Source organism: Archocentrus centrarchus, chromosome 4 (assembly GCF_007364275.1).
Source record: "Archocentrus centrarchus isolate MPI-CPG fArcCen1 chromosome 4, fArcCen1, whole genome shotgun sequence".
NCBI lineage: Eukaryota > Metazoa > Chordata > Actinopteri > Cichliformes > Cichlidae > Archocentrus > Archocentrus centrarchus.
In genome coordinates, this window is record NC_044349.1 from 5,651,912 (window position 1) to 5,670,325 (window position 18,414).

An 18,414-nucleotide genomic window follows, 5' to 3' on the forward strand; every position below is an offset into this window, starting at 1 on the left:
GCCAGAGGTTTTTAAGTTTTTTGCTTGTGTCTTTGCAGTATTATTGCAGTATAATTTTTCCTCATTACAGTTTTTCTTTTGTTAAACCTACTACTGACTTGAACATGATGCAAGATGAGAGCACACCTGTGCATATAGAATATTAATTAGATGTAGTTTATTGCTGTGTGCATGATTTTATAATGTTTGCAGGGAACATCAGTATACTGGCTACTTGTATATGATTCTTACTCAGCAGTGTGAGTAAGAATCATATAAAGGGTCAGAAAAGTATGAAAATAGTAAGGTTATATGAGAGCCAGCACCCTGCAGAGGGTCTACTACAGCCTCCAGTAATCATCTGTCAGTATCAGTTGTTGAATGCAGTGTAAGCAGTGGAGGCATTGAACATCATAACAAAACCTGTCTTCCTCTGGTCTTTGAAACATCCAGTATCCACATACATTACACAGTCCTACAGCCTGTCAAAGATGGATGAGGTTGGGATTACCTGATGATAGCTACAGTACAAACAACCAATTAACCGCTGCTTATAATCACTCATTAAATCTTTACTAGAGGAAACCCTAAACAAACAAAGATCTTAGACTGAGAAGAAAAATAACTCAGTCTAAACACTTGCCACACTAAAGTCAAGTGATACCAGTTCAAGTGAATGTTCTACTAAAGTTAGTTTTTCTTGCGCTAAGATGTCGAGGCAGAGTAGATTTTCATGAAGCTTCATAGAGCAGGTAGAGCATGGGCAAAAGAAGATCTCATTATTGTGTACCTCCACACCTAAATAAGGCCTCAGTCACAAAGGTCTAGAGAGCAGCTGGTATCCTGTAGCAGCCTCCAGTTACTGGGAAAATGCGTGTTCCCCAAATTGCTGAAAATTGCTGGCTCTCGCAGGGTGAAATCGGTTGCAAAGAGGGTGCTGCACCAAAAACCGTCTTGTGATTGCTTTGGTCACTAGCAGATTGGAGCAGTTTCACTTAGCTTGCATGGAAGATGCCAACTTGGTGACACTTGTCATTTGCTCTTTCACTGTAGTGAAACTTGAAGAAGTGCAACACAAACTGGAAATGGAGAACTTTTGCTTTCAAAGTAAAAGTTGTGCCTTAGCGACACTTTTCGAAGTGTTTCACTACTGCTTGACGAGTAGTGAAAGAAGTTGGCTTACCAAGCAGTCAATAACCAGTCTCTTGACCTGTGTGAATGGGGCCTGAAATAAAATCAGAATAATTTTAGGTTTAGTCTTTGCCAGTTTAGTCAGATATCCAACCTGAGGAGGCCTTGAGCACATGTGTTCATTGATACTGAGATAGTTGTGTGTCAGGTCTTATCCACATTAGATAATAGAGAAAAACTCCCTAAAAACACTTTGGATACTTACCAAAACTAAATTTTACAAAAACAAAAGATTGCCCTTTGTATTGTGACATTTATTACTGATATTTCATTGTGTGATTAACTTTCAGTTTCCAAATTTCAGTTGGGATCAAAGGCTAAACAGTCATTTAATAAAGTCCAGAGAAAACAGATGTCAGAGAGCTGACCAGAACAAAGGACACTGGATGCTTCAGTTGACTTTCCAATTCACAGGATATGATATAACCATCCCATGTCCTCAGATAACACTGGTATTAATCTGTGCTTCGGGTTAACCATGGCTGTGTGATGACAGAAGAGATCACCAGCCAAAGGAATTAAACACATAACACATACACATATACATCCCATTCAAAGGGATTTTTGTACATGTTCATGCAGTGATTTTTCCCTTTACTGGCGCCATCAACTTTAGATTTGTTCTTGCTTTCTTACTGAGGTGGCCGTGCAGAACTGCAGGCATGAGGCTGGTTGGAGAAGGCTGGTGTCTAATTTCTCAGTGCTCAGTCCACCGGCCCAGCGAGAGGAAATTAAATTGCTTTTCCCACAGCGCCATTAATTGTTTTCATTAAGCTGTTTATTTGTAAAGGCTTTTCCGGTGAATCTGGCGGTAACGGAGGAAGGGGCAGAGAAAAACTGCAAAGCTTGTTTTCTCTTGAATTATCATGGATTTGACTATTACGGAACTGTGGCCTCAACACAGGGAGGAAAAAATTTGAGGATAAATAATGATGTATTCGTTATCATTCCTGCCTTAGAGAAATAAATTGTAATCTTTGTTTGGAGACCAAATGGATTTTCCGTTGGAAGGTCAATGCAAAATACTAATGGATCTATTGCTAAGCTTCTTTTATGTAACACAGTCAAACACACCAAAAATTTAAAAAAAAAAAAATCTGATTTGCAGCTCATGTTAAAACCAATATTTCTTTTGCAGTAATGCATATTCTTCCATAAATTTACATTTCCAGCTGTTGATGGCAGTTTCCATGAAAGCAAGGGTTTTATTTATGAATTACAGCGACATAAAACATTGTTGAAAGTACACTGGCTGGACAGATAGGCTTTAGAAGCACTGATGCAAATGTGTTTCCTGCTGTTTTTTTTTCACAGTTAAACTCCTACAGCTACATCAGATCAGATAACCCCCAAATCTGAAACAACACTGATTATCACGTCATTTTATTCAGTCCTGTAGTCTAAGTGTGTTTGGTTTTCGAAGATAGGGACACAAATCAGACTAAATAGCCTTAAAATTGGTGATATAAAAACAAGCCAAGCCAAACATGACAGTGAAACCAATGCTGTGTGTGGAAAATAGCAACAGTTTGCAGTGACTGTTAGAAACACAGAGGAGAGTTCAATCATGTGGTGTGAAAGCCTGTTTCCAAAGGAGCTCACGTACATCGTGTTTGTCATGTTCACACTTCTGGGGGGTTAATGCACTAAGGAGCACTTCAGGAGCAGCTTTGGACTAGTGGCTGTCTAATGGACTCGAAGATGGGAACACTGATGTAGTCACAGGCAGAAATGGGGGGACGATTTTCCTATGGCTAAGACACACTTTCCGCTCAAATGTCTCATGTGTAGTCTTCATGAACAAAATTCCCTGTTTTTCACATTAATGTGATTGTTCTCCATCTGATCTCCAAACCAAGGATATTAAATATAATCAAACGACAAAAGAAATGAGCACGTTGGCCAACAGTTGTTATTAAATGTGCTCGACAAATAAAGTGAGTCGATTAATAGTCCACTTTCACTAGTTTTTATATGCAATTTTGTAACCTGGCTGGGCGAAAAGGCCTGGCTTACAGTCAGTGTTTTAGTTAGTCCCAAGGGTCTATTTAGGTCCTGGCTAAGTGGAGACAAATCAACTGCTTCCACATCAAACGTCTTTATGGACCCAGCTTTGTGCACAGGGGCAGCCTCATGCTAAAACAGAAAAACAGATTTCCTTCAAACCCAGGAATGAACATTTGTGCATGGCAGCCAAAATCATTTTAAAATTAGGCGTGGCCCTGGGTAAACCAAATAAAGAAGCCAAAATAAAGGTATTAAGATATCTAAAATGATAAGGTTAGGGAAAGGTTGTGGTTGCAGAAAGCAAACAAGTTTGCATTGCTAGTCCCTGAAGAACATGGGTCACTGCATGAAATCCAGACAACTACAAGGCCATCCATCAAACCAACCCTTAAAGCTTGATTTTTGTCATGTTGGTGTTAACATTTGCTGTTTGAGTGGTCTGAGAGACACTATATTGCAAAAAGTATTCACTTGTCTGCCTGTGACATCCCATTCTTAATCCATAGCGTTTAATATGATGTGGGCCCACCCTTTGCAGCTATAACAGCTTCAGTTCTTCTGGAAAGGCTTTCCACAAGGTTTAGTTTATGGGAATTTTTGACCACTCTTCCAGAAGTGAATTTGTGAGGTCAGACACTGATATTGGGCGAGAAGGCCTGACTCAAAGTCTGCGGTCTAATTCATCCCATAGGGGTTCTAACAGGTTGAGGTCAGGAGTCTGTGCAGGCCAGTCAAGTTCTTCTGCACCAATCCTGCTCATCCATGTCTTTGAGGATTTGCTTTGTGCACTGGTGTGCAGTCATGTTGGAACAGGAAGGGGCCATCCCCAAACTGTTTCCACAAAGTTGGGAGCATGAAATTGTCCAAAATATCTTGGTATGCTGAAGCATCTTTCACTGGAACTAAGGGGCTAAGCCCAACTCCTGAAAACCAACCCCACACCATTATCCCCCCCTCCACCAAACTTTACACTTGGCACAATGCAGTCAGACAGATACCATTTTTCTGGCAACTGCCAAACCCAGACTCACCCATCAGATTACCTGATGGAGAAGCGTGATTCATCATTTGAGAGAAGAAGTCTCAACTGCTCTAGAGTCCAGTGGCAACATGCTCTACACCACTGCATCCGACACTTTGCATTGCGCTTGGTGATGTAAGGCTTGGATGCAGCTCCTCAGCCATGGAAAGCAATTCCATGAAACTCTACACACTGTTCTTGAGCTGATCTGAAGGCCACATGAAGTTTGGATGTCTGTCACGATTGACTCTGCAGAAAGTTAGTGACCTCTGTACACTATGTACCTCAGCATCTGCTGACCCTACTCTGTGTTATTACAGGGCCTGCTGCTTCATGGCTGAGTTGCTGTCACTTCCATGTTGTTATAATATCACTAACAGTTGACTGTGGAATATTTAGTAATGAGGAAAGTTCACTGGACTTGTTAGACAGGTGGCATCCTATCATTGTACCATGCTGGAATTCACAGGCCTCCTCTTTCACAGATGCCTAGGTTCTTGGTTTGATACACCTGTGGCCATGGAAGTAATTGAAACACCTGAATTCAATGATTTGGATGGGTGAGTGAACACTTCTGGTAATATAGTGTATCACTGCACAGCTTAGCATTGAACTTTCACTTTACTAGGAATGAATGTCACAGAGAAGTAAACGGCAGAACTGGTTCTAAGTTGTTTAACCATGTTGTCATTGTATTTAGTTTAAAAGTGGCAGATTGAGCAGCTAATGAGAGTGAATATATTTTACACAGAACTGATTAATTTAGCGTGCACTGGGAAGCTACAACCTGCCAAAACTGACAGATACTCAGCAAAAAAGCATGAAAAGCAACTCATTTAGAGACATATGCTGGATATAATCAGCCAGATGGCTACTCTTTTATGCGGTGAACACTTAGTCTTAACAAGTATTAACAAACCATTGCAAGATACAGCATGCACGCAGAGTTATTTAAAACCTTGGGATGGATGGAAGAATGCCCACACTGAAATCTAAACTTGACGTGAAATATATAGAAGTGTAGATGAAGTATTGGTTGCAGAAACAGCGTTGCTCTTTAACAGCGATTCTGCTCATTTCCTGTCATAGCTGCTATCTCCCGTTGCTGATGCACATTATGTGTTACATGCTGTCATAACTTCCCAGAACACTGACCTTTGCTACATTACATAACTTTGCAATTTTCTCAGCTAAATACAGCTTAATTCATACAATGAATATTTTGACCTCATTTGAAATCTGCCACATAAAGTGTTGCCTAATCCCATGTTGAAAATTCACACACTCCACAATCACTGAATGTCTGACCTCATTTTAATTTTAATTAAGCAATTAGGGGCCAAAGTGAAATAATAAAAGCATAACCAAACATTTCCCAGCTCAGAATGAGTGCATGGATAAGTATTTCTGAAACATGCGTCAAAGGATGTGTTAGAAGATGTGCTTTATTACTGTGCAAACATCTGGTCTCAATTATTGAAGAGTCTACAACAGAATTAAGTCAACACTGACATTCTGGTAAAATGCATGTGATTAGATCTGACATTTAAGAGTTCAAAGTATTGAAGAGTTCAAAGCGATGACCATAAAAATCTCACGCACTCAAACACACATAAAACAGATCGTCTGAATCAAGTGCACTACCTGCCCAGTCCACAGTGTAAGCTTGGAAAGTGTTAAGGTCTAGCTGAGGGCTAACTGGATGAAAAATGCAAAAACAACAGAAAGTGAATGAAATAGTCATACTTGCTTGGATTGGATGTGGAAACACTGCTGCACTTTTGTCCAAAGCAAGCCAAATTACCTCATGTTGATACAATGGATTGCTACATCTGTTGACATTTTAAGCAAGAATGTGTGACAGAAGTTTAGTTTAGTTTTTTTGTTTTTGTTTTCCTCTTTAATTGTTCTCAGTTGGATAATCCTACAGTTAATTTATATTTACATAGTTCCTGGGCCTGTTATGTAGATCTTAAATTACTTAAATACTTTGGTGTAACGTTTTAAGTTAGCTGCAATTACCTCACATTGTCTCAGATTGTTCAAAGTTGAATTCAGCTGTTGTATTTGGTGTAAAAAGTCACTTAGCTGCTTTATGGTTGTATCAAGACACCTCCATGCCACAAAAATCTAGATGTGAACCCCTTAAAATCTTCACGCTGTTTGTAAAACTTTTCTTTTGTACCCAAATATATCAGTAACAAGTAATTCATTGTGAGATGTTCCACCAGATCCCTGCCTGTTTTAAGCCCTGTAGTACTTTTGGCTGGATTTATGGCTGCACTAATTACACAGCATTATGCATGTTTTTAGTGAACTACACTCATTTTAAATAATATAAACTGAAAACTAAAATGCAAGACGTCACAGACAAATCAGTAAGTGTAGCTTTTTTTTTTTTTTTTTCCCTGGCCTGAGGGATCTGAGAATACAGAGGATGTGAACCCCAAGGAACTAAGTCACTAGATAGCACAATCATGTCTTTTCACTAGGGACCCACACCAGGAGATTTCCCACGCTTGCAGTATTGTATGTCACTGCCGTTGCATTCCCTCACTCCTGGCTGTCTGTTTTCACCCACTCATTTAACGTTTGTCATGAATCCTCCCCTCCTATTCTCATCCCTTCATATTCTGCTCCTGGATTTGTTCTCTATCACAATAACATATTCAAGTTTACAATTTTTCTCACATCTTCATTTAGTCTTTAAGGAATGAGTAAATGATGATTAGAATGGCAAGCTTCAGTTTATGAGACGGAGGGGGAAAGATGATTTATTAAAGCGCTCTCCTTCCAAAAAAAAAAAAAAATCATTTAAAAATGCATTTTCAGTTTGAGTTGTTGTTTAGTTAAACAACAACAACATTATTTAGCTAAAACAATTGTGCGCTAATTCGTAATGTAGGTGGCATCAAATAAAGCTGTTCGACAGAAACTAACATCACTGTAATAATATTTGAAATATATTGTATATTGCAGGTAGGCAGAAATTTGTTCTGATGCTATACGAGGGATGGGCTAAGAGAGTTTAGGAAAAAATAACAGCTTGGAGATCCAGGCCACACTGAGGTGCGTCTGCACAGCACATGTCTTGTCCGAAGGGAAAGAGTACAGAATGTGCACTTTGGGTCCTCTTCTCCAGATTTACTCTTCTTAATGACTGCTGAGGGGGTTCCCTAAACATACAGGCAGGACACTGTGTGTTTAGAACACCTATTTTAATCTCGAGGTCACAGGGTTCAGTACAGCCATATGCGTTGAAGATGATCGTGGCTGCTGATATAATGAACATACAGCATGTGCTCTTGCGTACACGGGCTCTGTTAACATTCAGGATGTAGCTGACAGTTAGGACATGGTGCACATGCTCCCTGCATTTTTTTTAATGTGAATTTTTCTTTGTCACACATAAAATTAATTTATTTACACAATTACTTAATATTTTCCAACACTTTAGTGTATTTGACCATACTGATATCATCTTTACCTCCTCAACATCCCCTCCTAGGTCTTTAATCTGGTCCTCTGCTCGAGAAGTGTTGTCTTATATTCTTTGTGATGTGACAAAAAGTGACAAAAACTTGACTATAGCTCAGGTTTATCCTCAGCGCTACATTGCCCCCTGGTGCTGAGAAAATAACTTGCATTTGTGAATCTTGTCAGACTCTTATTGTATCCAATCCTACTAGGGACATGTAGGCACATGTATCTACTTACAGTCAAAGACAACTGCAATCCTTGATGCAAAACAGACTACTGCATTAGCAAAAGATATTTGCTTTCTTTCTCCTCTGTATAATTATTTTTCTGTGCCATGGAACAAAGAAACAACCCAGTCTTCTCACGGGTGCTTAGCACAATGTCATGGATGACCTCTTTCAGCTGCAGAGGGCCCTTGACACCTCTCTGTATAACACCTGTCACCTGAGAGAACATACACACATTAGCTTGCAAACTGATCACCTTCTTACCTTCTTGCTGACAGGTTCTGTGGAGGAGCCTGAACAACTCAGAGGCCAGAATCTTTGAACCTGAAATGCAGCTGAGAAGGACAGATAGGCTAAAGAGAATTTCTACAAGCGAGAGTGGGTTAAGCTTGTAAAACTGCTGGAGGCTCCTACAAGCAAAGGGTCAAGACAGCTACATGTATATTCCACCAAGAGTGTGTAATAAACAGCAGCAGGAAGCAAACATGCTGAGTCGGGGAGACTGTGAAAACTCAAATCTCCAGAAACAGAGGGATAGTCTCTCTCTCTGAAGCTCCCCAGTCCCACAAGGCAACTGTGCGGCACAGGAGCTGAAAACCTGGCATTACTAAACACAGTAATATGGACGACAAAGTGCAACAGAAGGCAGAAAACACAAAAGCTGGAGGAGGAGGAGAAAAAGAAGCAGAAGAAAACAGAGACAGAGAATAGGTATGTCAGCGAAGAGAAAAATTAGACAAAGAAAGAAAAACAGAAAGCAAAGCAAAGGGTTATCAGAGCTGCAAAAAAAAAAAAAAAAATGTCATGGTGACAGGAAAATGGAGGAGGCTGATGGTCTTTCAGCTCCAGCTGGACAATAGTAGCTCCCTGTCCCTTCCTGCTTTTTTCCTGATCCTTTCCGACCGTGCTTCATCTCTTTCATCCATACTGCTCCCTTGATCACCCCTCAGCTATTCCTCTACCTGCAACTTCTCCCCCCTCAACTTTCCATTCTCTGTCACCCTTGCTTCTCAGTCTTCATCATTATACCACTACCTCTCCTCCATCTCTTGAACCCAGTTCTTCTTTCTCCTCAACCTCACCCACATCTCTTCTTTAGATCCTCCATCCAGCTTCTTTTTTTACCCCTCTCCTCTCAGTCAATCAGTGAACCAACCAAACACACTTGATTTGTCCCCATGTGGTTATGATTTAAATGGGACAAAAAGTCTGAAGTTCGTTATTATTGGACAGGGTTCATTCTGTAATAATGCAACTTTATTGTCATTATGTGTTAATCAGGGGAGATGCTATTTTGCATCACTGTGATTCAACCGGAACTAGCTGCTGTTAAAATTAATTCTGAAATAGAATCACTGGATTTTTTTCAAAGTTCATGTTTATTTGAAATGTCTGTATTGTAAGACAAATTGGCCCAGACTGTCAGAGCACAGATGTGAAATCTAAAAAAGGCAAAACAAAGATGGCTCTCAGACTTCATGGCTTAAAAGAGTTCCATCCATCCATCCATCTATCCATCCATCCATCCATCCATCCTGCAACCTTAGTGTGGGAATGAGTCACTGTCTCATCTCAAGCGGTCGAATTGAAGGCAACTGGGCTTCTTTTTAGATTCATAAAGATGTTTCACCTCTTGTCTGAGAGGCTTCTTCAGTTCCAAAGACTAATGGGGAGTCCCAGGTACTGAATCCGTAGTTGGGCTGTCACTTTGGGGGGGGGTTCTAAGAGTCATCAACCCACCCTATGATTGTGCGAGTCATTAAGGGTCAGGTAAACCAAGGCAGGGGTCATTAAGGTCACATGAGCCAAGGTGTGATTTCCATGTGAGCCACTGCCCCACCCTGCAATCATGAACATTGTTAAGGTCACATGGGTCAATGTGTGATTGGGTGTTTAGACCCCTGTGAAGGGTTCACAAAGATCCAATATAGGTGGTTAATACCACCTCTGTTTGGTGATGGTGTTTCATGGTGGACATGGATGGCATCCTTAACTCCTTTCTCAAACCATTTATCTTCTCTGTCTGGGTACAATATGCAGATGATATCTGGGTCAAAATCAAAACCCAAGAAGTAGAAGCTTTCACCAAAATCATCAAGCAAAGCTAATTTGTGCTTTATGAAGAGAAGGCTTATTTAAGGCTAGCAAGCCCCAGCAAGAAATAGTTAGAGGTTCAGCAAGTAATAATGGTAGATTTTAGAGCTTACGTCATATTTAAACCATAATTATGCACAACATACACTTATGTTTTGTATGTGTTTGGAAAGAATCACAGGAGCACCATTTGGTTTGGGAGCAGAAAGTATATGTCTCGACGGCAGATGTAGGATAAACCAGAATGAATTGCCTTACCCTAAATAAGAATTTCAAGCTAAATGTAAATGCAAAAAAGTAGAATGCCACGACTAAAACAGAAACGTAGATCGTTTTCACTAAAACGTTCTGCATATACGCTTTTTTTTAGAGTGCACGGTGAGTGGAGCACTGCAGCCAGATGTGTACAGCTGTTTCACTGAGTGACATCTCGTTTTAAATTTGTTCAGTCTGGAAAATTCAGTTTACTTAATCAATCATGGGAACTTTTTCCTTTTTCTCAGGGATGATGTGTGCTCCTCATTAAGATGATTTTATGTGATGCTGAACAACAGATTAATGGGACAGGAGAGGAGAGAGTTCAGAGCTTCTGGTTTTAAAGATTTATTCTACACTAAAGTAATCCACTGACAGTTGTCAGTATTTCCGCTGCCACACAGAAAACAATAACTGTTGATGGTTGATTTGGCAAAGTTTATTTAACAGTTTAAAACAGCTCGGTTTAGCGCAGTAACCTCAAAGTGACCAAACACATTAAGCATAATAACATTCCAAACACGTTACTAGCTGTAGGGGAAGTTTTGGTAAATGTAATTACAAAATGAAACCACCAGAGGACAGCGTAGTTGCACAATTTAACCACACACCACTGGCCTAGATTGCTTTAATACTCTATTACACCAGAAAGTACAATTTGTAACATGCAATATGGAGTAGGTTACTCTTGTAGGAAAACCATATATCAAATATCAAACATCAAACAAAACATACAAAACATTTCAAATAAATATCGTCACATTGTCACCATGTCTGATGGTGACATAAGAGAGAAAAGAATCTAGAGGTCAGTTTTGTGTTAATGTTTGCCTTTTGGAGCACAATGAATGCTTTTCATGGGCACAAACGTAAAAAAAAAAAAGTATTTAGATTTGTGTTTTTCTTTCTCAGGCTTTTTGCTATTTACACAGTGTGAGTGCCTTGTCAGAGAACACTTTTTAACCTTATACAGCAAGTGCTTGAATTACATTTCAATATTAATTAGACAGTTAATCAGACCAGGCTAAACTGGCTGAAACTGGCAAAGGCCCAGAGGTCTGTTTCCCCATCAAGAAAAACATTTCCTCTCATGAGGACTGTGGCTGGTTTGGGGCTTTACTATTTCTGGAGAATGAAGACATTGAAATTCATTTATTTCCAGTGAACTGGGTGGTGCCAGAAATATCCAAGGAAATCTCAAAATCTCTGTAGATAAAAGCTCAGTAATTTAGTGAGCCATCAATACCAGGAAAATGAACTCTGTACACACTTTCCCCACAGTTTGTGGTTAAATAACTGACCTTGGGAAATGATCTAATTTCAGTGTGATTTACTGTTTGTTACTTTTTAAATGTGGGACACTGGAAACACGAATCATGTCTTGATTTCCACCAACATTCAGATGACATTTCTTAATAAGAATAATAAGAGTTATGCTTTCCTGTTTTTTGACTGGCAGCTCTAAACAAAATTTAGTATTGTTGTCCAACTTTTACCACACAGTACATGATATGGGATTAGTTATGCTAATCTATCAACTCAAACAAAAATGTATAAAAGATGAAATTTTAAAAAAAATTGTAAAATGATATTTAGAAAAAATATCAAGTGTCAAGTCAAGTGTCTCCTCTAAAACAATACAAAAGTCCAGTTTGGGGGGCAGATCCTCCCCCTCCTTGTGTTCCAGTCCGTACGCTGCACACAGCTTGCTGACCTTCTGTGTAGAAGGAAACCTCTGGCAGTAACTGGCCCAGGAAACACCAATCTTACTTTAGTTACTATGGAGAGTCAATACGTACAAAGGTCGAGCAGAGGTCCGAACTCTGCCTGCAGCTGATCCTCATTCACTGCCAGTCGTTTCACCACTTCTGTCGATAATACCATGAGGACTGTGACGCTTCCCATGTCTGGTTGTCTCCTGCTGTCAGCGTTCAAAGTCTCACAAGCCAAGCCCATCATGGTCTCCCAGCGATGGCCCCGAATAAAAAACATTGCTGTCCATGCCCATTCAGGCTATAGTTTGCTCTGTTGGGTCAGTCCCTGCCATATCTTCTTTTTATGAGTTGTATCTGTCCTTTAAAACTGTGTGACTGCACAGGTGTAGCTAATTTGGGGAGATGAAGGAAAGAAGTAAAAAAAAAAACAACAAACAAAAATGTAAATAAAAGCATGTAGTCAAAAAACATGAAAACACGCAAGGTAAAAAGACAATAAAAAATCTATTAAAAAAATCAGGCAGGGTAAAAATCCTAAAATTACTTCCACCTGGTGACGTGCCGCGGGCAGTGTTTGGACAAGATGCCATGCGCAGACTCACATATCTGCTAGTTAGTATTAGGTAACAGTTCAGGTAAAATACTAAAATTTAATTCACCGAAACTGAATCGTAAACATGATGAAAAAGTCCAGTTCAGCTGCTTGTATTGGGGCACCTCTCACCTCCAGCGACCACGCCCTTAACTCCAGTCCAGAAGAGCTTTTTGTGCCAGATTAAGTGCTGGCCACCAGAGGAACTGTCCTTTTTGACACTTCATATTGGCTTCATTTTTCAGCTTTGGAGATTGCTGGTATATCTCACAAACAATTGATTTGAACAAATTAGTGGGTGGAGCTTCTTACCTTTCAGTCAAAGCGCTGTGTCTGTGGTGACCAAATGAGGGATATCTGCTCTGACATCACATAGATCCAAGAACAGAAAAAGCTGCCCAAAACAATTTTTGAAGCAGCCTCAAGCCTGGGCTTTGGGCTCTCTGGGATTAGCTGTAAATAAGCTAACCTTTTTATTTGAAGCTTTGGCCATGTTTGATCCTCCACCATGGAAAAAAGTGTGTATATGCCAGAAAATAAGTAAAAACTGATTAGTTCCCATTTAATATTAGCATAACCTGTAAATAGAAAGCGATAATCCTAACTAAGGTCCATCTTAACTTTTAAAGAAACTTATTCATCAGCCAGTTGCTGTTTCTATTTGAATCAGTGCTGGTGAAGGTCCAGCCTGGCTGGTGGCAGCTGCAATATAGTGTCAGTATTTATTCTATTGATTTTATTGTAAAGCATATTGGTTTTAAATGTGCTATAAAATAAAATGTACTTACTTACTTACTAATACGTGTATCAATAAATAACAGTGATGTTAGATACTATCTAGCAAATGCTTCATGTTCTCCACACTATCACAAGTACACCAGACTTTAACCTTCCAGAGCATATTCTCATTCCCACCACACAAGCCTTAATATCAGATTAGTTTTTTCAACATTTTTTCAACTATCATTTATCATCATCATCAGTTGAAGTTTATTTCTGTCTTGCTAACTGAACGTATACTTCTTGGACATCCACTGCACTGTTCACAACATGCCAAAACGTACAAACCCCCAAACCAGTTTTACAGATGGTCATTGCTATGCTCAGAGCTAGATAGAAATGTCAAAGGTTTACTATGGAGAAGGGGGCGGCATTATGCTATATTCATATGGATCAGGGCTGCGGACCAGCTGTCGTCCACCTAATAATGGCTTCACTCTGCACTGATGACATATGAATACACAAACTAGACATTCAGCCACATTTTGTATAGCACACTGTACCAAAGCAATCATAACGACAGTATTTATCATTTTAATGAGAACAAATTATATAACCAGCATCATAGCCAGTGTGGTTATTACCTAACTACAGACCTTGGATGGGTTTGTCATCCCTTTTCCTGTGTTTTCTGTTTATTTGGTTAACAGGCGGCAGCGGCCGTGCTCTAGCCTGGTAGCAGCTTTTCTGTCATGTATTTCCTGATGTTGATGTTGGGTGCAAACAGTGCCTATGGTTATAATAAAGTTTTACAGCTCTTGCTATTACGTTAATGCTGTCATCATCTCTTGAGCTTCCTATTTGCTAGAAAGTGCCTTCCCATTCACACAGTATGTGACAAGCAAGAAGCAGGAGGGTGCTGTCATTGTCTGAGTTCTTTATGAAACATTTTAGAGCAGTTTCCTTGGTGAATAACAGTTGTGCACGACGTTGGCTACAGAGTTCATCGTGATAAGGGCCAAATATATCATTGTTACCTCTACATCAGATAATATGAATGATTAAACACGCATACTCTGTATTTGCACGACTATGTACAAACTCCACCTGACCACATATTGACATTTGATGATTCATCTATGTCACTAGGGTAAATAAAATACCCATCACCTTTTACAGTGACTGATTTTCTTTGTTTTTTTTTTTTTTGTTTTTTTTATTGTGCTATTGCATATCAAATCTCATTTGAATGAATACATTTAGAACGTGATTTTGTTCAATAAGGACAACACATTTAAGAAATTTTCACACTTTATTTTTCAAATAACTTAGTTTATTTGCTGTTATGTAGAAAAAACAGTCATATAAATATTGTAGTATAAATTAAACTGCACATTATTTTCAACTTTCATTAAAAATTCAACATATATATATATATATATACATATTACACGCAAATACAAATTCATAAAGTACTACACATGCCCATACGCATATACAGTGAACAACTTTGACAGACATTGCACGTCACAACTACAAAAGTTTGCCTAATGGCTAAGAAAAGTGCATTTTCCACATTTGTTGCCTTCCTGCTTGATTGTCACTCAGTCTGTTTAGTAGAACTCTTTCTTTACTGTCCGAACGCCGTCTGTATCAACAGCAGTGCATTTTAAGCTTTCCTCCATTTTCCTTTTTGTCTCCGTTCTGTTTTCTTCTTCAAAGAAATGGCCTCTGCACTATGGGCCCATCCACAGCTGCTCTCATGCAGAACTCTGCATCTGCACCAGTAGTGGCTTCATGATGAAGCACTTTGTGCCAGACTTTCCTTGCATTTTTAAAATCTTAAGGCGATCACCAACAAATCCCTTACTGGCTCGTGGACAGATTTCAAGCTTTCTTCTCCTGCTGGGGTGGATTTCTGGCCTTGGTGCTCGGCTTGGCTTGGCACATTAGATCCCTGTAGGCTGGAGAGCGGAGAAAGCGAGGATAGCAATCTTTGGCCATGAGCATGTAGATCTTGTGCTGGGCCATGTCAAAACAAGAAGGTGTGGGGGTCATCATGTTGGCTTTGGTGATATCACGAGTTTCATGGTCAATATTGATCTACAAAAAGAAGGACACAGAATATTAGTTTGAATTTCTTTTTGTCCAGAGCTATGAGTAACTAAGAGAGTTATGGCTATTTCCTTACCTCCCGGGGGGCTTCACTGCCGATAAATTCATCATAGATCTTCTTAGCCTTAGCAGCTAGTTTGGTAGGACACTTGGTATTTTTATATTCCTCACAGGCAAAGTAGAATGCGATGTTCTCCTCACTAAACTCAGACATCAGGAAGGCTGTGAAGGCACACAGTCCATCTGCAGAAATAGAGGAAACTGATTACTAATTGCACATGATGAACTCAGAGTGGATGAACGTGATCGCATGCAATTTACTGGTATTTGAATGCACTTTCTTGTGTGGAAATATCTCAAAAAAAGAAAGCAAAACAAGAAATGAAAGCTTTCTTACATTTGCTGGAAAGGAGTTTTTCAAAGGACTCTTTCCACCTAAGGCATTCCTCCAGGGTTGGCCTGAAAATAAATGAAGCATTAGATCAGATTAAACTAGAATTTCATCAAGCACACAATTGCAATAAATGCACCCTGCATATTATATTGTATCTACGATGCTTACTTATTTTTTCCTATTTTGCAACAGGATAGATTCCAGTTATGGATCTGCAAAATGCTTCCCAGCCTTGCCTTCAGCTCCTTGGCCCTAAGAGAAACAGAAAACAGGTTAGATACATTTTTCACAAGACCTTAATGACATACTTACTGCCAAGTCATTACTGGGGGAAAGGTCTATATTTTGCATAACCTAAAACTTACATTGTATTTTAGATTCTCAGATGCTCACATGGAGATGCACAGTGATTAAAAAACAAAACAAAAACAGAGCTGTCTTCTATCATATAATCCAAATCTCCAAACATCACCTGTTTGTGTGTTTGCACCAAACTTAATGTACCTTTCCAAGCAGCAGGTAGGCAGTGATGCTAATCCTTTACACATAGCAGCAGGTTGGAGCCGGTAGGGGTGGTGTTTTGGTTAGGTGGTGCTCAAGTATCCGCTCAGTAAATCTCAATCGGGAGCAAGATTTCTGTATCTGAAGAGAGTGCGCACAGAGGCTTTATAATCCAACCTCCCCTGCCTGTGATGTGTCATCAGCCCCCTCAGCCAATGACAGAGAGAGAGAGAGAGAGAGAGAGAGAGAGAGAGAGAGAGAGAGAGAGAGAGAGAGAGAGAGAGAGAGAGAGAGAGAGGACAGGGCTGGGAAATTACTGTCAGATGATAAAAGCTACTGACATTTTTATACTTTGTTTTTCTTTCATTTCCATGAAAAACCAACCATAGTGAGTTTTTTTTTTTAACAGACTGAAATGACTGAAATGAGAAAATGAGAAATTTTTGCATTCTACATGCAATAATAATAAGATAAGCACATGCACTGCACAGATGGCTGCCAGCATCACAGGCATTCTGCTCCACATCACTGGGCAGAATTTGACAATAAAATGATCAACATCCTTTCAATAGTTTGTGTTGTCGGACTGCTTCTCAACACCTCCTTTGTTTTCTGTCCTCGATTCAATGTCCTCTAGGTGCAAACACAATCACAATTTAACACTCTTTATGGGGCAGATAAAGGTGTTCATTCCAGGGAATGATGGGAAGGAAATGTGATATTCACTCTGCTTAATTATATTTTCCTGAAAGCAGGGTGGATGTACTGCCAGCTGCAGGACACAGTAAAGCTGAAGCAAGATCGCTTCCCATATGGCAAGCTGCAATTGCTTATCTGGGATTTGTTTGTCATATTCACATTACAGTAAAAAGGGACAGCCACATAACAGGTATTGTGACTAGACCCAGCAGAACCATTATTAGAATCAGGGCTTCCTCCTGACAGTTGAAACTTTGTATTACACTGGTTATGTAAGGTTACAGCTGTGGGCATTTCAAGGAACTGAGCACCCATAGGGGATCTGTGATAAATGAAAAAGCCTCGGCTAGTAACATCCCTCCCCTCGGAGATTAAAAATTCCACCTCCAAATGCCAGTGGTCATTGTCGCTTGTTAATTCCTAAGAAGCAGCTAGAGTCACTATAACAGTATTTTAAACCATATCAAATGAAAGTGATTGCACAAAGAAGGATATTCAGCTGCCAAGTGTTTTACTGTATAACAAGGAATCATGCATCAGATTGGAATTCTAGCAACCATAATAAGCTGGCACATCTAGAATCCTTAGAATGAACTGTTAAATCAATGTATACCATCAAGACATGATATAATAAGTTAACTTGAGAATTAAATAACAAGTCATTAAATATTCTTCATTTTATGCTGTACACAACAACTGCAACCAATATTTAGTTTAACACTTCCTGACACAGCCAGGAACTGGAGTTATTATCAAAACTTACTTAAATGGACTTGCAGCAGTGGACTGTTGCATACTAGGCACTACTGAACAGCAGCAGGACTATACAGTGCTCAGTCTCTGTTAAGGGCAAGCACACGGGACCTGTGCAGTTGTCCTGTGATGTCTGGCACTGGGTTTGAACTTTTGCGTCCTGTGGGTTTGGGGATAAGTCCTGTGGGGAGTCTGCTGGCTGGCTTGGGCTCTTTGTTGTGTGCCTGAGCAGTGTTTGATGTGTGCAGGGTACACTGCCCCTGCTGTGGGACAACCACTGCCATTGGGGAGTGCTGTTGCCATATGTGGGTATGCTTGGTCTTTAGGTGGGTGGTACATGTCAAAACAGTATCTACATGAAGGACCCGTGGTTTCCCAGCTGGCCATTTGTTAAAATGTTTTATGCAAAAGCTATTTGCTTTCTTTACAGCTGACCCTTTGCTGTTATGTAAATGATGACTGTATCCTCTGAGATGCAAAGGTGTAAAGTGGTTCAGTGATTGAGAACCTTCTGCCAACCATAATCTGCATTGTCTTTACTTTAAATTATAATCTTTTTCTAACCTTTCGGTTGATAGTGCTTATCAAGATATCAGCTCTAAAGGTTCTTGGTAAAATACAAATTACCCCTGAGACATGCTGGTCCAAGAATATCCCTAAAAAAGAAGTAG

General features: G+C 39.7%; 1 protein-coding gene across 2 annotated transcripts; it reads right to left on the reverse strand.

Annotated features, from left to right (window-relative positions):
• Positions 1-14,610: 14,610 nt before the first annotated feature.
• rgs16 (regulator of G protein signaling 16) lies at positions 14,611-16,423 on the reverse strand. Of its 2 annotated transcripts, none has more exons than XM_030727009.1 (5): positions 16,156-16,288; positions 15,959-16,042; positions 15,794-15,855; positions 15,473-15,639; positions 14,611-15,384 (listed from the first exon to the last, which is right to left on the reverse strand). In XM_030727009.1, coding segments are annotated over exons 1-5 (531 nt in total). In that variant the 5' UTR covers positions 16,158-16,288; the 3' UTR covers positions 14,611-15,168. The 2 variants fall into 2 exon arrangements, with proteins under 2 accessions (XP_030582869.1, XP_030582868.1); XM_030727008.1 differs by lacking the exon at positions 16,156-16,288 and adding an exon at positions 16,295-16,423 and having other exon boundaries at positions 14,613-15,384.
• Positions 16,424-18,414: the final 1,991 nt, after the last annotated feature.